The sequence below is a fragment of the Glandiceps talaboti genome, chromosome 6, assembly GCF_964340395.1.
Source record: "Glandiceps talaboti chromosome 6, keGlaTala1.1, whole genome shotgun sequence".
In the NCBI taxonomy this organism is placed as follows: Eukaryota; Metazoa; Hemichordata; class Enteropneusta; family Spengelidae; genus Glandiceps; species Glandiceps talaboti.
Window position 1 is genome coordinate 4,243,678 of NC_135554.1, and position 23,430 is coordinate 4,267,107.

General features: G+C 32.3%; 1 protein-coding gene across 1 annotated transcript; it reads right to left on the reverse strand.

Annotated features, from left to right (window-relative positions):
• Window positions 1–2,065: 2,065 nt before the first annotated feature.
• On the reverse strand, window positions 2,066–23,368 carry LOC144436474 (uncharacterized). The gene is made up of 9 exons (XM_078125274.1): window positions 23,294–23,368; window positions 21,969–22,047; window positions 20,918–21,123; window positions 19,548–19,816; window positions 18,577–18,721; window positions 13,517–13,617; window positions 12,470–12,573; window positions 9,457–9,600; window positions 2,066–2,169 (listed from the first exon to the last, which is right to left on the reverse strand). Exons 1-9 carry the CDS (start codon window positions 23,366–23,368, stop codon window positions 2,066–2,068), a joined length of 1,227 nt encoding a protein of 408 aa, XP_077981400.1.
• Between the last annotated feature and the right edge of the window lie 62 nt (window positions 23,369–23,430).

Here is a 23,430-nt window from a genome sequence, read left to right on the forward strand (position 1 = left end):
TGAGTTTATATGGATTAAAATGGTCTAGTAGTACCGGGACTGTATGCCAGAACTTGTGGTCTACAGGTTAGTAGTACCAGAACTATATGCCTGGACTTGTGATCTACAGGTTAGTAGTACCAGAACTATATGCCTGGACTTGTGGTCTACAGGTTAGTAGTACCAGAACTATATGCCTGGACTTGTGGTCTACAGGTTAGTAGTACCAGAACTATATGCCTGGACTTGTGATCTACAGGTTAGTAGTACCAGAACTATATGCCTGGACTTGTGGTCTACAGGTTAGTAGTACCAGGACTATATGCCTGGACTTGTGATCTACAGGTTAGTAGTACCAGAACTATATGCCTGGACTTGTGGTCTACAGGTTAGTAGTACCAGGACTATATGCCTGGACTTGTGATCTACAGGTTAGTAGTACCAGGACTATATGCCTGGACTTGTGATCTACAGGTTAGTAGTACCAGGACTATATGCCTGGACTTGTGGTCTACAGGTTAGTAGTACCAGAACTATATGCCTGGACTTGTGATCTACAGGTTAGTAGTACCAGAACTATATGCCTGGACTTGTGGTCTACAGGTTAGTAGTACCAGAACTATATGCCTGGACTTGTGATCTACAGGTTAGTAGTACCAGAACTATATGCCTGGACTTGTGGTCTACAGGTTAGTAGTACCAGAACTATATGCCTGGACTTGTGGTCTACAGGTTAGTAGTACCAGAACTATATGCCTGGACTTGTGGTCTACAGGTTAGTAGTACCAGAACTATATGCCTGGACTTGTGATCTACAGGTTAGTAGTACCAGAACTATATGCCTGGACTTGTGAGTACCAATATTGGAACTTCTTAAAACACTAAATACAATTTTTTTCATGAAATCAATTCCTTTCTTTCGTTTGATTTATATAATAATCTTTTTTTACTTCTTTGATATAACTAAATAGGATGGAAAGAAACATGAATTATTGTGAAAATACAGGCAAAGATAGCACACCTAAAATGTCCACTAATTATCTACGTACCTAATTATCTAAAGTATATAGAATACAAACATTAGCTCATTGTCAATGTATCAAATTTTAAATAGATTCCTCAAGGGCCAGAGTCTGTAACTTTACAGGTGCTTGTGGTGACTTTCCTTTTATCGATGTATGCACCAAATTATATGGAAGTTTGAAGCATGTATTCTGAAGATATTGCCAAATTGCAACAAAAAATTAATTATACAAATAACTCATTTGTACAATCTTTGTAGATTTACATTTGATTTGTTATCATCAACAGTTACAAATGAGATTTGAAGCAATAATTCAACAGATTTGTTTAGACATTGAAAGAGATTCCAAGTCAATGAATAGCCACTATACTATTGTGTATCAAGTCAGTCTATTTGTACACTACATTTTTCAAACTCATTTATTATTAGTGTACATGTAAACTGACTTTACTAAAATAATTGGGACTAGTTACAGACCATGATATTAGCCAAAAGTGAAGAAATCAATTCTAAATATCTATATCGGTACACATTTTTTCCGTATATTGATCTTAATAGTTAACTATTCTTTATTGCTTGCTAACACTCTTTGAAATCACTTCCCTGTATTTTAATTAGGAACTTGTGTGTGGTGTATGGACAGATACTGAGATTGGAAAAATCTCTTTTCTTGGTATGAAACATCAGAAAAAGAAAAAAATGCAAAAATACATGTAAAGTTTTGAATATATTTCAGCGATAAGACAAGACTTGCCAATACTGCCTATGCAAAGATATCACAGAAAACCACAAAATCTTACAATCTACAGATGCTATTCTTCTGAATTTTCCTTTAAAATATCAATGATAATAAATTAGTATTTTGAAATCACAGTTACCATGGCAATATTGGACATAAACTGATAAAGCTAAATTTTTTTGTAAACATGTTCCCTTTCCAATTTTTTGAGATGATGATGGTGTAGGAAGGAAGACTATCACATACTCTGATGAGATGACACATATGCCGTATCACTCACATATACTTTGTGTCACCTAGAGATGTCCAGGAGTTGTTTTTTCTCATAGCACATCAGACTCTAACTCCACAGAACTAATAGTCTGTGTACCACTCAGATCCAGATCATATATATCTATGGTTAGGTCCGGCTCTGATAATGGACTCACTGAAATTAAACCACAGAAAGATCACTCAGTATTCATATAGTTAAGATAAATTTCAACAAAAAGTCTAATGAAACAAACAGCAGGTAATGAAACTGATAAGTCAATGTGTATAACAATATATGTGTGGAAACATTACAGTGCATACAGATTAGTTATATTACAGTGTATACAGATTAGTTATATTACAGTGCATACAGATTAGTTATATTACAGTACATACAGATTAGTTATATTACAGTGCATACAGATTAGTTATATTACAGTGCATACAGATTAGTTATATTACAGTACATACAGATTAGTTATATTACAGTACATACAGATTAGTTATATTACAGTACATACAGATTAGTTATATTACAGTGCATACAGATTAGTTATATTACAGTGCATACAGATTAGTTATATTACAGTGTATACAGATTAGTTATATTACAGTGCATACAGATTAGTTATATTACAGTACATACAGATTAGTTATATTACAGTACATACAGATTAGTTATATTACAGTACATACAGATTAGTTATATTACAGTACATACAGATTAGTTATATTACAGTACATACAGATTAGTTACATTACAGTGCATACAGATTAGTTATATTACAGTACATACAGATTAGTTATATTACAGTACATACAGATTAGTTATATTACAGTGCATACAGATTAGTTATATTACAGTACATACAGATTAGTTATATTACAGTGCATACAGATTAGTTATATTACAGTACATACAGATTAGTTATATTACAGTACATACAGATTAGTTATATTACAGTGCATACAGATTAGTTATATTACAGTACATACAGATTAGTTACATTACAGTGCATACAGATTAGTTATATTACAGTACATACAGATTAGTTATATTACAGTACATACAGATTAGTTATATTACAGTGCATACAGATTAGTTATATTACAGTACATACAGATTAGTTATATTACAGTGCATACAGATTAGTTATATTACAGTGCATACAGATTAGTTATATTACAGTACATACAGATTAGTTATATTACAGTACATACAGATTAGTTACATTACAGTGCATACAGATTAGTTATATTACAGTACATACAGATTAGTTATATTACAGTACATACAGATTAGTTATATTACAGTGCATACAGATTAGTTATATTACAGTACATAGATTAGTTATATTACAATGCATACAGATTAGTTATATTACAGTGCATACAGATTAGTTATATTACAGTGCATACAGATTAGTTACATTACAGTGCATACAGATTAGTTATATTACAGTGCATACAGATTAGTTATATTACAGTACATACAGATTAGTTATATTACAGTGCATACAGATTAGTTATATTACAGTACATACAGATTAGTTATATTACAGTACATACAGATTAGTTATATTACAGTACATACAGATTAGTTACATTACAGTGCATACAGATTAGTTATATTACAGTGTATACAGATTAGTTATATTACAGTGCATACAGATTAGTTACATTACAGTGCATACAGATTAGTTATATTACAGTACATACAGATTAGTTACATTACAGTGCATACAGATTAGTTATATTACAGTACATACAGATTAGTTATATTACAGTACATACAGATTAGTTATATTACAGTGCATACAGATTAGTTATATTACAGTACATAGATTAGTTATATTACAGTACATACAGATTAGTTATATTACAGTACATACAGATTAGTTACATTACAGTGCATACAGATTAGTTATATTACAGTGTATACAGATTAGTTATATTACAGTGCATACAGATTAGTTATATTACAGTACATACAGATTAGTTATATTACAGTGCATACAGATTAGTTATATTACAGTACATACAGATTAGTTATATTACAGTGCATACAGATTAGTTATATTACAGTGCATACAGATTAGTTATATTACAGTGCATACAGATTAGTTATATTACAGTGCATACAGATTAGTTATATTACAGTACATACAGATTAGTTATATTACAGTGCATACAGATTAGTTATATTACAGTGCATACAGATTAGTTACATTACAGTGCATACAGATTAGTTACATTACAGTGCATACAGATTAGTTATATTACAGTACATACAGATTAGTTATATTACAGTACATACAGATTAGTTATATTACAGTGCATACAGATTAGTTATATTACAGTACATACAGATTAGTTATATTACAGTGCATACAGATTAGTTATATTACAGTGCATACAGATTAGTTATATTACAGTGCATACAGATTAGTTATATTACAGTGCATACAGATTAGTTATATTACAGTGCATACAGATTAGTTATATTACAGTGCATACAGATTAGTTATATTACAGTGCATACAGATAATAGTTATATTACAGTACATACAGATTAGTTATATTACAGTGCATACAGATTAGTTATATTACAGTGCATACAGATTAGTTATATTACAGTGTATACAGATTAGTTATATTACAGTGCATACAGATTAGTTATATTACAGTACATACAGATTAGTTATATTACAGTGCATACAGATTAGTTATATTACAGTGCATACAGATTAGTTATATTACAGTGTATACAGATTAGTTATATTACAGTGCATACAGATTAGTTATATTACAGTACATACAGATTAGTTATATTACAGTACATACAGATTAGTTATATTACAGTGCATACAGATTAGTTATATTACAGTGCATACAGATTAGTTATATTACAGTGCATACAGATTAGTTATATTACAGTGCATACAGATTAGTTATATTACAGTGCATACAGATTAGTTATATTACAGTGTATACAGATTAGTTACATTACAGTACATACAGATTAGTTATATTACAGTGCATACAGATTAGTTACATTACAGTACATACAGATTAGTTATATTACAGTGCATACAGATTAGTTACATTACAGTACATACAGATTAGTTATATTACAGTGCATACAGATTAGTTATATTACAGTGCATACAGATTAGTTATATTACAGTGCATACTGATTAGTTATATTACAGTGCATACAGATTAGTTATATTACAGTGCATACTGATTAGTTATATTACAGTGCATACAGATAATAGTTATATTACAGTGCATACTGATTAGTTATATTACAGTGCATACAGATTAGTTACATTACAGTGCATACAGATTAGTTACATTACAGTGCATACAGATTAGTTATATTACAGTGCATACTGATTAGTTATATTACAGTGCATACAGATTAGTTATATTACAGTGCATACTGATTAGTTATATTACAGTGCATACAGATTAGTTATATTACAGTACATACAGATTAGTTACATTACAGTGCATACAGATTAGTTATATTACAGTGCATACTGATTAGTTATATTACAGTGCATACAGATTACGGTAGTTATATTACAGTGCATACAGATTAGTTATATTACAGTGCATACAGATTAGTTATATTACAGTACATACAGATTAGTTATATTACAGTGCATACAGATTAGTTATATTACAGTGCATACTGATTAGTTATATTACAGTGCATACAGATTAGTTATATTACAGTGCATACAGATTAGTTATATTACAGTGCATACAGATTAGTTATATTACAGTGCATACAGATTAGTTATATTACAGTGCATACAGATTAGTTATATTACAGTGTATACAGATTAGTTATATTACAGTACATACAGATTAGTTATATTACAGTACATACAGATTAGTTATATTACAGTGCATACAGATTAGTTATATTACAGTGCATACTGATTAGTTATATTACAGTGCATACAGATTACGGTAGTTATATTACAGTGCATACAGATTAGTTATATTACAGTGCATACAGATTAGTTATATTACAGTGCATACAGATTAGTTATATTACAGTGCATACAGATTAGTTATATTACAGTGTATACAGATTAGTTATATTACAGTGCATACAGATTAGTTATATTACAGTACATACAGATTAGTTATATTACAGTGCATACAGATTAGTTACATTACAGTGTATACAGATTAGTTATATTACAGTGCATACAGATTAGTTACATTACAGTGCATACAGATTACGGTAGTTATATTACAGTGCATACAGATTAGTTATATTACAGTGCATACAGATTACGGTAGTTATATTACAGTGCATACAGATTAGTTATATTACAGTACATACAGATTAGTTACATTACAGTGCATACAGATTACGGTAGTTATATTACAGTGCATACAGATTAGTTATATTACAGTACATACTGATTAGTTATATTACAGTGCATACAGATTAGTTATATTACAGTGCATACAGATTAGTTATATTACAGTGCATACAGATTAGTTATATTACAGTACATACAGATTAGTTACATTACAGTACATACAGATTAGTTATATTACAGTACATACAGATTAGTTATATTACAGTACATACAGATTAGTTATATTACAGTGCATACAGATTAGTTATATTACAGTGCATACAGATTAGTTATATTACAGTGCATACAGATTAGTTATATTACAGTACATACAGATTAGTTATATTACAGTGCATACAGATTAGTTATATTACAGTGCATACAGATTAGTTATATTACAGTACATACAGATTAGTTATATTACAGTGCATACAGATTAGTTACATTACAGTGCATACAGATTAGTTATATTACAGTGCATACAGATTAGTTATATTACAGTACATACAGATTAGTTATATTACAGTGCATACAGATTAGTTATATTACAGTGCATACAGATTAGTTATATTACAGTGCATACAGATTAGTTATATTACAGTGCATACAGATTAGTTATATTACAGTGCATACAGATTAGTTACATTACAGTGCATACAGATTAGTTATATTACAGTGCATACAGATTAGTTATATTACAGTGCATACAGATTAGTTATATTACAGTGCATACTGATTAGTTATATTACAGTGCATACAGATTAGTTACATTACAGTGCATACAGATTAGTTACATTACAGTGCATACAGATTAGTTACATTACAGTACATACAGATTAGTTATATTACAGTGCATACAGATTAGTTATATTACAGTGCATACAGATTAGTTATATTACAGTGCATACAGATTAGTTATATTACAGTACATACAGATTAGTTATATTACAGTGCATACAGATTAGTTATATTACAGTGCATACAGATTAGTTATATTACAGTACATACAGATTAGTTATATTACAGTGCATACAGATTAGTTATATTACAGTGTATACAGATTAGTTATATTACAGTGCATACTGATTAGTTATATTACAGTGCATACAGATTAGTTATATTACAGTGCATACAGATTAGTTATATTACAGTGCATACAGATTAGTTATATTACAGTACATACAGATTAGTTATATTACAGTGCATACTGATTAGTTATATTACAGTACATACAGATTAGTTATATTACAGTGCATACAGATTAGTTATATTACAGTACATACAGATTAGTTATATTACAATGCATACAGATTAGTTATATTACAGTGCATACAGATTAGTTATATTACAGTGCATACAGATTAGTTATATTACAGTGCATACAGATTAGTTATATTACAGTGCATACAGATTAGTTATATTACAGTACATACAGATTAGTTATATTACAGTACATACAGATTAGTTATATTACAGTGCATACAGATTAGTTATATTACAGTGCATACAGATTAGTTATATTACAGTGCATACAGATTAGTTATATTACAGTACATACAGATTAGTTATATTACAGTGCATACAGATTAGTTATATTACAGTGCATACAGATTAGTTATATTACAGTGCATACAGATTAGTTATATTACAGTACATACAGATTAGTTATATTACAGTGCATACAGATTAGTTATATTACAGTGCATACAGATTAGTTATATTACAGTACATACAGATTAGTTATATTACAGTGCATACAGATTAGTTATATTACAGTGCATACAGATTAGTTATATTACAGTGCATACAGATTAGTTATATTACAGTGCATACAGATTAGTTATATTACAGTGCATACAGATTAGTTATATTACAGTGCATACAGATTAGTTATATTACAGTACATACAGATTAGTTATATTACAGTACATACAGATTAGTTATATTACAGTACATACAGATTAGTTATATTACAGTGCATACAGATTAGTTATATTACAGTGCATACAGATTAGTTATATTACAGTGCATACAGATTAGTTATATTACAGTGCATACAGATTAGTTATATTACAGTGCATACAGATTAGTTATATTACAGTACATACAGATTAGTTATATTACAGTGCATACAGATTAGTTATATTACAGTGCATACAGATTAGTTATATTACAGTGCATACAGATTAGTTATATTACAGTGCATACAGATTAGTTATATTACAGTACATACAGATTAGTTATATTACAGTGCATACAGATTAGTTATATTACAGTGCATACAGATTAGTTATATTACAGTACATACAGATTAGTTATATTACAGTGCATACAGATTAGTTATATTACAGTGCATACAGATTAGTTATATTACAGTGCATACAGATTAGTTATATTACAGTGCATACAGATTAGTTATATTACAGTGCATACAGATTAGTTATATTACAGTGCATACAGATTAGTTATATTACAGTGCATACAGATTATTAATGTCAGGACCAGATAACAAAGTCATTGAAATTGACAAGAAACATACATGATTACTGAAATGCTAACATAACCCTTAGTAAAAATCTTTTATTTATTAATACTGGATAATTCTTTAAATTTTTATAAACTTGTCTTCAAAGGAGTCCAGTGAGGGTCAACCCTCGGTGTTAATGAAGGAGGAAACCAGATTACCTGGGGAATACATACATTATTTGGTAGTTAAACTGAATAGTACTCTGTGGCAAATTTAGTCAAACCCTGACCTGAATTTAAACCCAATCTGATTCAAATCTGATGTAGGGAACTTGGTGTGATTTCTTTATTTACCTCCTACTTTTATTGTCATTTGTTCTTTTTTTGTTCTGCAAGAAACTGATATCTACATCTGACACAATACCATAGGTGTTTTTGTGTACTTACTCAACCAATGAGACCACTTAATAATGCACTGACACATACAAGTACAGTACTTCAGATTAATTCAGATTCACCTCAAAACACAAAGTCTATCTTAGCTGTGGTCATGATTACACTGTACATTAAACACACAAATCTAATGTATAACTACTATCAATACATACCTTCAATATCTTTAGCATTGAGTTGTTTTGGTGTGAATGAGAAGTCAGAGTTTTGATAATCTCCCAGACTGACACTACTAATATCAAAGTCACTCAATGATAACGCATAACTATCAAATTCACCTGCCTTCTTACTTCCAAAATCTAGTCACAAAATACAAACAATATCAATACAGAATTAGAATCTTCTCAAAAGACATCACACCCTGAAAAGTCAAAAACTTGTTATAGACTAAATTATAATACATAAGTTGTAAGTATTACTTTGCAAACTCAATAAATCTTATCAAACATAGACAAGCTGCAGTGACAATATCATTTTTTGTTGTGTGGGTAATCTGTCTATAAATATATCTGATGTAAGTTCTAAGTATATTCAGTGATGACGAAATAGGTATTTACCCTGCATTGCAAGTAAACTTATTAGACTTGGTACACATGTATTATTCTGATATATAAAATCACTCATTAATGTTGACATGTATGAGATATTTGTCATATTTTTAGCATAATACCTCAATACCAGGATACTATATGACAGTATTACCAAAATGTGTATAAATTAATATCATAACTAGGCAAAGCCCATAAGCTCGCGCAGGTATTGACCATCAAAATTTATTTTATTGAATGACATCTAATTCCCTGACAAGGACGAGAAGTAATTAACAACAGCTCTCACAATACGTTACAAAACATTTTAAAGAAAGTCAACACTCTATGCAGTTGTTGATTTCAAAAAACATCATAGCCATTAGATTAATATTGTTCATTTTCAATCAGCCAACTTATCATAGACTCTCAACCAACGTTGGTCTTTGGACAAATATTTTGTTGACATGTTGCCGAACATCACGATTTCTGAATTCAACTCGATGATTTAGGAATGTTACTGTACCAACAAACATAGGAATGCAGTTATTCTTTTTAGAACATGTAAAAAAAATCAATTATCGACAATATAAACGTCAAAACCACACTTCCAAAACCCGGAAATTCAACTGCGCTATGTCATCACTTGGTCCGTATCAGTATCGCCGTGCGTCAAACTTCCAAATAGTATATTAAACAATTTCTCCTAGTGGTACAGCGATGCCACGATACTCGTTACAATGTTACGATAATCGTGCCAACAGACCTACTGTTACAATATTGAAATGCATGGTGATGTTATGTCGCCTATGCTATATGATGATACGGTAGCATGTGGGGGATGCACGTATTGCACGTAGTATATGGAAGGCGCATGCGTAGTCACTGCACGCCGCAATGCATCCCTGGGAGAACCACCAAATTTTTTCGCATAGTATATACGACGCGTATGCGTACTAGTCATTGAGCAGCAATGCGGCAGCTTCGCTGCCGCTGCGCGAGCTATTAGAAAACAGGGAAATATTAGATTAAGGTATGTGTACATATTCCACAATATCTGAATATTACAGTGTCTATGATATTATACAATAACTGAATATTAGTGTCTATGATATTATACAATATCTGAATATTACAGTGTCTATGATATTATACAATATCTGAATATTACAGTGTCTATGATATTATACAATATCTGAATATTACAGTGTCTATATTATACAATATCTGAATATTACAGTGTCTATGATATTATACAATAACTGAATATTACATTGTCTATGATATTATACAATATCTGAATATTACAGTGTCTATGATATTATACAATAACTGAATATTACAGTGTCTATGATATTATACAATATCTGAATATTACAGTGTCTATGATATTATACAATATCTGAATATTACAGTGTCTATGATATTATACAATAACTGAATATTACAGTGTCTATGATATTATACAATATCTGAATATTACAGTGTCTATGATATTATACAATATCTGAATATTACAGTGTCTATGATATTATGCAATATCTGAATATTACAGTGTCTATGATATTATACAATATCTGAATATTACAGTGTCTATGATATTATACAATATCTGAATATTACAGTGTCTATGATATTATGCAATATCTGAATATTACAGTGTCTATGATATTATACAATAACTGAATATTACAGTGTCTATGATATTATACAATATCTGAATATTACATTGTCTATGATATTATACAATAACTGAATATTAGTGTCTATGATATTATACAATATCTGAATATTACAGTGTCTATGATATTATACAATATCTGAATATTACAGTGTCTATGATATTATACAATATCTGAATATTACAGTGTCTATGATATTATACAATAACTGAATATTACAGTGTCTATGATATTATACAATATCTGAATATTACAGTGTCTATGATATTATACAATATCTGAATATTACAGTGTCTATGATATTATACAATAACTGAATATTACAGTGTCTATGATATTATACAATATCTGAATATTACAGTGTCTATGATATTATACAATATCTGAATATTACAGTGTCTATGATATTATACAATATCTGAATATTACAGTGTCTATGATATTATACAATATCTGAATATTACAGTGTCTATGATATTATACAATAACTGAATATTACAGTGTCTATGATATTATACAATAACTGAATATTACAGTGTCTATGATATTATACAATATCTGAATATTACAGTGTCTATGATATTATACAATAACTGAATATTACAGTGTCTATGATATTATGCAATATCTGAATATTACAGTGTCTATGATATTATACAATATCTGAATATTACAGTGTCTATGATATTATACAATATCTGAATATTGTGCAGTATGTACAGTTACCAAATATGCAAATATTCCACAAAATGTGAATATTTAGATGTTATTCCACAATGTTTTTCCTCGTTCAACAAAGGAAAATATGAGTGACCTAAGGGGTCCTTGTCACATGAGACTTGTAGTGACAACCCTTAGGTCACAAGTATTTTGCAACTGAATGAAGAGAAATATTGGAAATAATATAATTATACGTACCTCCTCAAGCATAAAAATCTATATGAAATCATCAAACCTACCTGTTGGTGGCGGTATTCTATCAACACCATTCATTTCAACTGGTCCAACACTGTCTTTATTTTCTAGTCTTGAAACACCATCCAATAATTTCTCCATTTCAGTCCTGACAAACAATAATGTTTTGGCTGTTATTAAAATATCCTGGTCAAAGGTCTAGCCACTGTTTCACATTTACTGCCACAACCTTTGGACCCAAATTCTTGTATTTCTATAACTTTTAGGCACACATCAACTTAATTTTTGTATTAAAGCATAGCATTAATTTATGGTTTGGTGATAAAAATTTTACAACTTTTCCTGCAAAACCATTTATATCAGTTTTTTGTGTGCGTAACTTTTTAGCATACATCAACGTATTTTAGAATTAAATATGAAGCATGGCACTGATACAATCATTATCAATCACTTTATTTCATTATTTTGACTTAAAACAAGAAAAATTCAGCACTTTTCATAAAAACTGAGTTGCCATATTTCTATTGTCTGTTTCAGGTGATGTACAGAAGTAATTTATAACATGATGGTCTAATTTGCATCGTTTTGGTAAATAAAATTTCACATTTTGCAAAGTCACTCAATGTATGTATTGTAAATAAACAAAATGAAATGAGATCCCATCAACACTTCTTAGTTGTTTATATCCATACATACATGTATATAGGAATACTTATTGTCATCAAAAGACAATACCTGTAAAGTTTAAAACACTTTGTTAGTTTCTTCAACATGAATCTCCTTTCCCTGGCAGTATAAAATTAATTCCTCAGATTTGGAAATCAAACATGCATCACTACCATAGCAACTACACAGGTTTTATAAAAACAATGAATATTTGATATATGGGTCAACACCATAACTTCCACTCCATGCGCTTCACAAGCATTACAATAAGTATGCATGAGATTAAGTTGACTTTTTTATTCTATTTTGACCCTCTAGCACGAGGTAAAAAGCTATTGCAGGTACCGAGAATTTGATGCATCTTGGCATAAAAAATAGTGACCTAATTCTGAGAGTAAAGTGAGTAAATTGTAAGTGGAATGTACCTGATTTGTGTGAGTTGTTTCTGGGTGCTATGATTACTCTGCAAGGTGTCTGACATTTCACGGCTTTGTCGTCTCTGACTATCAGACATGTTATACACATTCTGTGGTGAATCAAAATACAATCATGATTATAATGGGGTGTAAATATTCTAAGCTTTGCAGTCATATTGAAGTTATTAGAGAGATGAGAGAGTGTACACTGTTGCCACTATGGGGCACTTTTCAAATACAGCATAGATAATGGATGGGATTGTCTTTATGCCTGTATGCTGTAGTGAGGGCCAGAATACTTGAATAGTGAAGGCCAGAATAACTGAGTTCTATGAAAATAATTTCTGCCAAGAGTTTCCTTACTAAAGTAAATGGTACTCTCAGACAGATAAAACTTAAATAATTCTGTAGTTTTTTAGGAGATCAAGTTCTTTTTTTAAACAATTTGGAGACTGTTTCATGTATGATGTTACTGGCAGTTATCATTATAAACCTCATTTTCCTACCCTGGGTGCGCCCTCATAGTGCTTTTTTGAAAATAGCTCCAAATATTGTGCCTTGAGTATGACATTTGTTGCTATCACCATTCTTTACTATACAATATCTGCTCATTTACTGTTATATTATAGTGGCATTGGTCCAGTTTTTGACTTTAACATAAAAAATGCACCTTGGAAATAAATTCTATAACTTTTACAGTTACTCTTGTTCAAAACAATTCCAACCAACTCTCAGTTGAAAGCAATAAAAAAGTCTGAAGTTACGGCACAAATTTTTGAAATAAAGGTCAAAATGATATGAAAACTTAATCAGTTTAGAATCCAATATGGCTGCCAAGCAGCATGCTAGAGGTGATTGGGTATGCACACAATGGATGTAAAGTTTATCAAACTTTTTGGTACCAACAAATTACATATGTCATGTTCACATCATATTTGATTATTGATGAGAATTTGAATAGACAATGTATGTTCATAAACTCCGTCTTCACAGATATGAATATAAACTTCTATTTCCATAGTCATGGGAAACTTAGACTAAGTAAGAATTTTCATTCATAATGCAACCCATTTAAGAAGTTGTACTGATAACAAAAGTTATAAAAGTTATCACAAAAGATGATAAAGTTATAGACTATGCCTCTTGCATGTTACTATTTTTATTATTTAGTAAATCAAAGGGAAAGAATATCTTGTAAATTCACTATGTTAAATAAAAACTTGAAATAAAATGTGTTGTTTCATTTACTTCAACTTATCAGTACGGAGTTGGCATTGATCCAAACTATAGACATTGCTAGGAAACTTCCACTAAATGTGTTGTCAACTGTGTCTATTGTTAGTGTAATCATATACTAGTAACAATTCAATCAGTAGACAATATATTTAACAGAAATTCCCTACCAAGGTCTACAGGTATATGTCACTTCCATCTTAGTTCTGATTGGTGCAAGCTTTCAACCCATTTTATCTCATTTAACATCCAAGTTTTTAATAAAACCTGGTGAATTAATTTACAAGGTATTGTTTCCTATTGACACTCATGATATTAGGAAATAATCACATAGATCACATACAATGTAAAGATTACCACTGACAGTACAAACCTAAGAATGGTTGTATGTTGGTACAGTAGAAACTTACAACCAGGAGGTATGTTGGTACAATAGAAACTTACAACCAGGAGGTATGTTGGTACAGTAGAAACTTACAACCAGGAGGTATGTTGGTACAGTAGAAACTTACAACCAGGAGGTATGTTGGTACAATAGAAACTTACAACCAGGAGGTATGTTGGTACAGTAGAAACTTACAACCAGGAGGTATGTTGGTACAGTAGAAACTTACAACCAGGAGGTATGTTGGTACAATAGAAACTTAGAACCAGGAGGTATGTTGGTACAGTAGAAACTTACAACCAGGAGGTATGTTGGTAAAGTAGAAACTTACAACCAGGAGGTATGTTGGTACAATAGAAACTTACAACCAGGAGGTATGTTGGTAAAGTAGAAACTTACAACCAGGAGGTATGTTGGTACAGTAGAAACTTACAACCAGGAGGTATGTTGGTACAGTAGAAACTTACAACCAGGAGGTATGTTGGTACAGTAGAAACTTACAACCAGGAGGTATGTTGGTACAATAGAAACTTACAACCAGGAGGTATGTTGGTAAAGTAGAAACTTACAACCAGGAGGTATGTTGGTACAGTAGAAACTTACAACCAGGAGGTATGTTGGTACAATAGAAACTTACAACCAGGAGGTATGTTGGTACAGTAGACACTTACAACCAGGAGGTATGTTGGTACAGTAGAAACTTACAACCAGGAGGTATGTTGGTACAGTAGAAACTTACAACCAGGAGGTATGTTGGTACAATAGAAACTTACAACCAGGAGGTATGTTGGTACAGTAGAAACTTACAACCAGGAGGTATGTTGGTACAATAGAAACTTACAACCAGGAGGTATGTTGGTACAGTAGACACTTACAACCAGGAGGTATGTTGGTACAGTAGAAACTTACAACCAGGAGGTATGTTGGTACAGTAGAAACTTACAACCAGGAGGTATGTTGGTACAATAGAAACTTACAACCAGGAGGTATGTTGGTACAGTAGAAACTTACAACCAGGAGGTATGTTGGTACAATAGAAACTTACAACCAGGAGGTATGTTGGTACAGTAGAAACTTACAACCAGGCGGTATGTTGGTACAATAGAAACTTACAACCAGGCGGTATGTTGGTACAGTAGAAACTTACAACCAGGCGGTATGTTGGTACAATAGAAACTTACAACCAGGAGGTATGTTGGTACAATAGAAACTTAGAACCAGGAGGTATGTTGGTACAGTAGAAACTTACAACCAGGAGGTATGTTGGTAAAGTAGAAACTTACAACCAGGAGGTATGTTGGTACAATAGAAACTTACAACCAGGAGGTATGTTGGTAAAGTAGAAACTTACAACCAGGAGGTATGTTGGTACAGTAGAAACTTACAACCAGGAGGTATGTTGGTACAGTAGAAACTTACAACCAGGAGGTATGTTGGTACAGTAGAAACTTACAACCAGGAGGTATGTTGGTACAGTAGAAACTTACAACCAGGAGGTATGTTGGTACAATAGAAACTTACAACCAGGAGGTATGTTGGTACAGTAGACACTTACAACCAGGAGGTATGTTGGTACAGTAGAAACTTACAACCAGGAGGTATGTTGGTACAGTAGAAACTTACAACCAGGAGGTATGTTGGTACAGTAGAAACTTACAACCAGGAGGTATGTTGGTACAATAGAAACTTACAACCAGGAGGTATGTTGGTACAGTAGACACTTACAACCAGGAGGTATGTTGGTACAGTAGAAACTTACAACCAGGAGGTATGTTGGTACAGTAGAAACTTACAACCAGGAGGTATGTTGGTACAATAGAAACTTACAACCAGGAGGTATGTTGGTACAGTAGAAACTTACAACCAGGAGGTATGTTGGTACAATAGAAACTTACAACCAGGAGGTATGTTGGTACAGTAGACACTTACAACCAGGAGGTATGTTGGTACAGTAGAAACTTACAACCAGGAGGTATGTTGGTACAGTAGAAACTTACAACCAGGAGGTATGTTGGTACAATAGAAACTTACAACCAGGAGGTATGTTGGTACAGTAGAAACTTACAACCAGGAGGTATGTTGGTACAATAGAAACTTACAACCAGGAGGTATGTTGGTACAGTAGAAACTTACAACCAGGCGGTATGTTGGTACAATAGAAACTTACAACCAGGCGGTATGTTGGTACAGTAGAAACTTACAACCAGGCGGTATGTTGGTACAATAGAAACTTACAACCAGGAGGTATGTTGGTACAGTAGAAACTTACAACCAGGCGGTATGTTGGTACAATAGAAACTTACAACCAGGAGGTATGTTGGTACAGTAGAAACTTACAACCAGGAGGTATGTTGGTACAATAGAAACTTACAACCAGGAGGTATGTTGGTACAGTAGAAACTTACAACCAGGAGGTATGTTGGTACAATAGAAACTTACAACCAGGAGGTATGTTGGTACAGTAGAAACTTACAACCAGGAGGTATGTTGGTACAGTAGAAACTTACAACCAGGAGGTATGTTGGTACAATAGAAACTTACAACCAGGAGGTATGTTGGTACAATAGAAACTTACAACCAGGAGGTATGTTGGTACAGTAGAAACTTACAACCAGGATGTATGTTGGTACAGTAGAAACTTACAACCAGGAGGTATGTTGGTACAGTAGAAACTTACAACCAGGAGATATGTTGGTACAGTAGAAACTTACAACCAGGAGGTATGTTGGTACAATAGAAACTTACAACCAGGAGGTATGTTGGTACAATAGAAACTTACAACCAGGAGATATGTTGGTACAGTAGAAACTTACAACCAGGAGGTATGTTGGTACAGTAGAAACTTACAACCAGGAGATATGTTGGTACAATAGAAACTTACAACCAGGAGATATGTTGGTACAATAGAAACTTACAACCAGGAGATATGTTGGTACAGTAGAAACTTACAACCAGGAGGTATGTTGGTACAATAGAAACTTACAACCAGGAGGTATGTTGGTACAGTAGAAACTTACAACCAGGAGGTATGTTGGTACAGTAGAAACTTACAACCAGGAAGTATGTTGGTACAATAGAAACTTACAACCAGGAGGTATGTTGGTACAATAGAAACTTACAACCAGGAGGTATGTTGGTACAATAGAAACTTAGAACCAGGAGGTATGTTGGTACAATAGAAACTTACAACCAGGAGGTATGTTGGTACAATAGAAACTTACAACCAGGAGGTATGTTGGTACAATAGAAACTTACAACCAGGAGGTATGTTGGTACAATAGAAACTTACAACCAGGAGGTATGTTGGTACAATAGAAACTTACAACCAGGAGGTATGTTGGTACAGTAGAAACTTACAACCAGGAGGTATGTTGGTACAGTAGAAACTTACAACCAGGAGGTATGTTGGTACAATAGAAACTTCACTTCTCAACTCTGTCTATTTTCTTACCTTATCTAGTCTATCCAGCTTTCTCCCCATATCTTTAGTGTCAGCTAATTGAGATTTAATATCCACTTCATGACTTAACAACCGAGTTTTAAGACTTTCAATTTCTCTTCTCAGTGCATCGTTTTCTTCCTCTAGTTGTCTCTTGCTAATGGATTAAATACATCAATAAAGCAGCCAATGTTAACATAACTACATGATGTGGCACTATGATAATAATGTTGTACTGCAGATTAAACTATATATAGATGCAAATTGATGATTTATGTGGAAACTTAATTGATAAAACAACTCTACTAGGCTTTTCTACTTGGAAATACAATGTCAAAGAACATATATCAAGAACTTGTTTGTAACTCAATAAACTGCAAAACTTGAAAAATGAGTAAAGTGTTTGTTAATGTACATACAGTACAATAACACATTTTTACACATTTTTTATTTTTTATGCAATTCTTGAGTGTCAAACATGGACTTGGTGTATGTTCTTTTAAATTATATTTCCAAGTAGAAAAATATAGTAAAAAATTGTTTGATAAATTTAGAAACCAAAATAAATAGCAATTTATCACCCATAAGGCTGCTTTAAAAGGTTTACCAGTACTACATATTTAGAATTGAAATTTGTATCATGATTGGGCACTACTCTTTTCTTTGTTGGACACTCAGGCTTCACAGAATTTCATTATCTGAGGGTGTATCTATCTATCTATGTCTGTCTGTCTAATGGGGTTGTTACCATGATAATGGCAGTCTTTGGTGGCCTTGGTTGCAAAGTTGTGTGATGGACAGCTTGTGATAACACTATACCCCTTTTGAAGAACATGTAGACCATTAGATTAAAGTACGCCCTCACACAACAAGCCACTGCAGAATGTTTTAACACCCAACTCTAGAAGAATGCCCTCGTGTGGTGAGGCACCATAAAATACTTGAATCAATCTATTTTGATATCTTATAGTTTATACACTAACCTGTCCCTGAAATCTCTCTGAACTGATGCAACTTTATCATCATCCTGGTTATAACGTTTGGATTGGAGCTGTGTTCGTATGTCGTATAGTTCCGTCTTCACTTCTCTCTTCCACATATCAATTTTACGTTCTGTTTGTAAGTCAATACCTTTCTCTGATAGTCGTTGATCCATGGCTCGTAATTTATCTTCATATTTCGTCAACTGATTACTCATTTGGTCTTTATCCTTTTCCAAAGATTGAATTTGTCTACTCAAGTTTTCAATCAGCTACAAAAATATCAATAGATTACTATAAGTAACTCAAACAGCTGTTAACAAAGAATCTGATTCAACAATTTCTGTAAAATAATCTACAAAAAATTGCTTGAAAGCAGACTATAGTAATAGTGTATAAGCAATTAATTTGTTACCCTGTATGTATTCCATTAATTAAATGTTAAAAAGTACTTTTTAAAGTGGCCATATGGATGAAGATTGGATAGTTATTTTTTTTTCATTTATAGAATAATATCATCATGACTTCCTACTTGAAAAATTAATGTGAAACAACATATACCAAGTCCTTGTTTGTAACTTAGTAACTTGCAAAAAATTAGTAAATGTGTAAAATCTTTGTCACATAGTACGTACAATAACAAACTTTTTACACATTTTTTAAAGCATTTTGCAAAATATTGAGTTACAAACACAGACTTGGTCATTGCTGTTTTACATTAATTTTTCAAGTAGGAAGGCATGATAAAAATGTTTTATAAAAACAAATACCAAATCCTAATCCATATGACCACTTTCATGCAAAATAATACTTGATAACTGAGTTATATATTCATGTTTACCCAAAGAGTATTAACAACATATTTTGTACATGTAATCTTTTAAATGCTTTGGAGCAGGTACAGAAATTAGTTGGTTTATACTATGTTAGGAACTTCTGAAGTCTATAAACAAACAGTAACAATTATTGCTATCTCTAATGCTGACAGCATTGTTTGAATACAATAAGGCTATTGTCAACCAATGTGTTTCTACATTTAAGTACTCTGTCAATATTTAAATCCTGTTTACACAATACTGTACTCTCTTGAACTCCTATCTCTCAGGTAGGGTCAGGACAGCAGTGCGCCCTCTATAGGTAGGGGTCAGGACAGCAATGTATCCTCTATCATGTCAATTCGACATGCCACTATACACAGCTATTTCTTGTGATATAAATATACCAAAAAATGTGGTCTTCCCCTATTGCTTTATATGTGGTGACTTCAGAGGAAACCCATTTTGACCCAAAATGAAAATTGTCATCAATAGTCTTTCAGTAGAAGGCTGCGACACTAGAGGACAGTTTTTTAGTCTATTTCATTTTCTACTTACCCTTCCTTGTTGTTCAATCTTATCATCTAACAATGCAACTAAACCTGGTGACGGTTCATTGGTCTGTAAACCAGATGTTGTTAGAGATGTATGGTAATTAGCTTTATCTGCTGATGAATATGACATTGGCTGAGAACTTTGGTACGCTGTTTTTTCTGGTGATGAATATGATGAGGTAGGTGAGGAATAAGTGTTGCCATAGTTACCTGAAATATCAATCAGTTTATATCTGTTAAGGCCTAGAAAAAAAATGTTTGATTCCGGTTACCCGAGCCCACCTAGTTTTTCATGCCAACCCTACACTTTTTTATGTATTCGAGAAAACAATAATAAAATTGTGAAAATTGTGAAGTCTCACAAGAAAAGAGTAGATGCAGTAACTGAGATCAACTTAAAAAGACAATATAAAACAGTTCTTCCAATTTGTAATGACTGTACATCTGATGAGGAGGAAACCAATAACACAGAGACTATTTGGAAAACAACAATCTCTCTTTGGCTTTACACACTATCTATTGAATTTGAGAAAGATAGAGATTGTGGCAGATCTGATGTCTTCACCAGTGGTTTTCCCATTAAACCCTTGCAAAAAATGCCCAAAATGGTCAAGCAAGATTTCAGAACTGAGTAAGTTGGGTCTGTGTTACCACAGTACTTCCTTATCCTCCAAAATCATTTGTAATTTGGTAGCAGTGTACTAACGACAGAAATAAGCCTAACTGGAGTTGTTTCCTTTGAAACATCTGGAAAACTCTACATTAACCTGCTTTGAATCAGCTTCATTCTAATAATTTCTATGCTGAGCAGATAACTATTGGTACCATAATAAAATATAAATTACAAGTAATCAAATTGTTTTGACAAGAATGAAACAATTATGACACCAGCATATACAAGTATGCAACACACACACACACACACACACACACACACAGACACACACACACACACACACAGACTAGTGCACACACACAGACAGACACAGACAGACACACACACACACACACACACACACACACACACAGACACACACACACACCATGTACTTTACCTGAGTAGTTGGATTTCGGTGAGGAGTACATACTAAGACTATCATAAACACTGGATGACTTGCTGGCTCCTAAACGTTGCTGTTATAACAACAAATAGAAAGATATATCAAATTAGTAAGTTTCTTTTCAAGTTATCAAATTCTAAGTAAAGAACAATGCACCAACAATGACTCATCCACTCACTCACTCACTCACTCACTCACTCATTCACCAAATCAACCAACCAACCAACCAACAAATGCATAACCATACCTATAATGCTAGTTGTGAGTTGTGAATAATGTTGATTTGATTCACTGTACTTATAATTTATCAACTATACATACCAAGTAAGCTAGAATCCCATGAAATATGAAAATTATCTGCCCATCAGTTTAGGACAAAACGGTCACACACACACACACAACACCACACAACACACACACACACACCACACAACACACACACAACACAGACACACACACACACACACACATACACACACACACACACAACACACACTGACATATGTTGCATTCATTGATACTGTACACAAAAATAAACTGTGTTTCTTTAGGCTTGTTCTGGTCAAGAGACACTTTATAGAGTAATCCTTGATTTGACTTTTGCAATGGAATGACACAATATGTGGGCTGAACATAAAATACATTTACTCACTCTAAAAATGCTCTGTTATTATAGTGTTATATACACATCATGCTGTTAGTGAACCAAAAGTTGTTGTTATACACTGGTTGTACAAATAGACATTGTACCTCTCAAACTAATTCTGATACTTTAAGTTATTGTAATGCAAACACTTAATACTTGTATAACCATGTTCACATTATGTTACATCTCTTCACTACTTCAGTAAAAGTTTCTTTATCATAATTTATAATTTAGACATGTCTCAGCAGACGAATATAAAAGCACTCTCTACCATGAAGTCACGTGAGTGACACTTGCAAACAAACAATTGAGTTGTTGTGGAATAAATTAGAATATTCTTACTGCTCACACATGAGCTCACACAGAACAAACACGATCTTCAGCAAGAAATAATTGATAGCGTCAGTATGTTGTTATGGTAACCGAAGAGGGGTTTTAAACTTTTCAAAAACGAATTGGAATCTTATGAAAAGCAATGGCCAACTGTAAGCCAACTTTGGGGGTCCTGGTTATTTCAAAAGTACTACATGTACCTTTGGCTATTATATTAATTACAACCACAACGTAACTTGGACCGTTAGGTGATTTCAGAAAAAGGCGTCAGTCCAGTCACTGGCTGGGTCACACACAGGTGCTGCACAAATATCAATACCCATATAAAATAATAACTTACCCGCACTTTGGCAAGATTGGCCTCCGTTTCTCTAACAATTGACGAAAATTTACTTTCCCAATTAAGAGATGACATACTTGTTGGAGATATCAGCTGTTGCAAACTAAAACTTTAAAAGCCGAGGACTCTGCGATTCA